The 2,659-nt window shown below is 46.2% G+C and overlaps 1 protein-coding gene across 1 annotated transcript in view; it reads left to right on the forward strand.

Moving 5' to 3' along the window:
* The window catches only part of LOC310855280 (dual specificity protein kinase CLK2-like), an 18,806-nt gene extending 16,497 nt beyond the window's left edge, over positions 1-2,309 (forward strand). The window contains exons 9-11 of the mRNA XM_083760226.1: positions 259-338; positions 832-922; positions 2,115-2,309. Coding sequence (XP_083616352.1) covers positions 259-338; positions 832-922; positions 2,115-2,291 — 348 coding nt within the window. The 3' untranslated portion in view covers positions 2,292-2,309. The remainder of the gene's footprint in view (positions 1-258; positions 339-831; positions 923-2,114) is intronic.
* Positions 2,310-2,659: the final 350 nt, after the last annotated feature.

Raw genomic sequence — 2,659 nt, forward strand, 5'->3', positions numbered from 1 at the left:
GTCTTCGTGGCGCTAAAGTGTGCCTGCACTGCCTCTGTGTGTGTTTGGTTCATGCTGTGTGTTGATTGGTCCATATATACCTGCCTGTGTGTGTTCAGTTGTTTGGTCCATACCGTCTGTGTGTGCACTGATTGGTTCATGCTGTGTTTTAGGCTCATGACAACCGAGAGCATCTGATTGCTGATTGGTTCATGCTGTGTTTTAGACTCATGACAACCGAGAGCATCTGATTGCTGATTGGTCCATGCTGTGTTTTAGACTCATGACAACAGAGAACACCTGGGCATGATGGAGAAGAGTCTAGGTCCACTACCTCCCAAGATGCTACACACCAGCAGGTAATAACACGTGTGTGTGTGTGTGTGTGTGTGTGTGTGTGTGTGTGTGTGTGTGTGTGTGCGCGCGTACACACACCAAGATTACAATATGGATTAAATTAGAAAAGAAAAGTTTCAACTCTTATTTTCTAATTGAGTGAGTTTTAATTTGGCTTTAGAGTGGGTTTGCTAGTTTGTATTAGTTTTTTATTTGTATTTAGTTTAGTTTTAGTGTAGTGTAGTTTTTTTTGGTAACGAGAAAAACTAAAAAGAAGGGCATTTTGTCTATAATTTCAGTGCGTTTGTTTTTGTAAGCACAATTTTAGCGTTTTACTTTTTTATTCTATTTTGATTTAGTCCAGTTAACTAAAATGTTTTCAATTTTAGTTTTCATTATTTTTGTTAGTTTTCGATAACTATGATAACACAGTCACACACACACACACACACACACACACACACAGGGAAGCAGACATGATGTGACATACGCTTGTGTGTCCGTCTGTCCGTCCAGGAAGCTGGGCTACGTCCGTCATGGACGTCTGGACTGGAGGGACAACTATAGACCTGGACGCAACGGCATGGACAGATGTAAACCTCTGAGGGTGAGACGGGTCATTAATGTAAACCTCTGAGGGTGAGACAGGTCATTAATGTAAACCTCTGAGGGTGAGACAGGTCATTAATGTAAACCTCTGAGGGTGAGACGGGTCATTAATGTAAACCTCTGAGGGTGAGACGGGTCATTAATGTAAACCTCTGAGGGTGAGACGGGTCATTAATGTAAACCTCTGAGGGTGAGACGGGTCATTAATGTAAACCTCTGAGGGTGAGACGGGTCATTAATGTAAACCTCTGAGGGTGAGACAGGTCATTAATGTAAACCCCTGAGGGTGAGACGGGTCATTAATGTAAACCTCTGAGGGTGAGACAGGTCATTAATGTAAACCCCTGAGGGTGAGACAGGTCATTAATGTAAACCTCTGAGGGTGAGACGGGTCATTAATGTAAACCTCTGAGGGTGAGACAGGTCATTAATGTAAACCTCTGAGGGTGAGACAGGTCATTAATGTAAACCTCTGAGGGTGAGACACACTAATGGAGAGGGAGGGGAGAGAGAGAGAGAGAGAGAAGCAGTGTGTGAGACTGAGAGTATGGTACCCAAAATACTGTCTAGTGAAGGAATAGAGGAATGGAAGCGCTGCAGGGATCTGTTAGTGGCTCTTAGATGGGTGCTCTTTGGTGGTACACAGGTAAAACCATATAGACAAAAGGTATCCTTCCTCCAAGTTGTACTGCTTGTCAAAGTGTGAATTGCAGACTTGAAAAGAAAATAATCCAAGGCTTGGTGAACATTTAAATTGTTTATTCGATGATGATGCAAGGCAGATAAATAACAGGACCGACCTTTCGCGTTTCGACCAAAAGGTCTTCGTCAGGGTCTATCTTCACTGTCTAGTGAAGTCAGTCACTTTTCTACATGTACACAGTTGCTCCACCAGGGGGAGCTACACTCACATTGTCAACTTCCATGTCCTCTGTAGTCAACATTAACCCATTTTGGGCATGGGGGCCCCTTTTGGTGTTAGCATTATGCTATGCTTTAGCTATTGAAAAATAGCAGATCTACGAGCTTGTAGGTCTGCTATTTTTTGAAAAAACAAAGAACCGCTGACATAGAAACATAGCTTTTGTCAGAAAACTGTCAGGATGTAGAAGACATTTATAGAATCTGATCTCAGGTCAGAACGGGTCAATCAATCAACCAACCAATCACTGTGTGTTTCCATGCGTCAGAGCCACCTTCTGGCCAGCGGAGCGGAACACGTCCAGTTCCTGGACCTGCTGGAGGCCATGCTGCAGTACGAGCCCACCAGTCGCATCTCCCTCTCCTCCGCGCTCAAGCATCCCTTCTTCTTGCCCCTCCTCCGTCCCTCCCCGGCAGCCTATCGGGACTGGCGGACCGGCCGATGACATTTTGATAATTGACTTGATGGGGTGGAGGGGGAGGGGGGGGGGGGGTGGAGGGTGGTGGGGTGGGGGGGGGGGGTTATGTATTCCACATGAGACGCTATACGCTAGGCTAGCATCCGGAGAATGGTCTGTACGCACACGTGCACTCACACAAACGCACGCACGCACGCACACTCACACAAACGCACACAAACACGCACGCACACACTCACACAAACACACGCACGCACACAAACACATGCACGCACACTCACACAAACACGCAACACAAACACACGGGCGTACACTCGGACAAACGCACGCACACACACACTCACACAAACACACCCACACTCACACAAACACATGCACGTACACACACGCACGCA

This window comes from Protomyctophum parallelum (assembly GCF_964188405.1).
Source record: "Protomyctophum parallelum genome assembly, chromosome: 3".
In the NCBI taxonomy this organism is placed as follows: domain Eukaryota; kingdom Metazoa; phylum Chordata; class Actinopteri; order Myctophiformes; family Myctophidae; genus Protomyctophum; species Protomyctophum parallelum.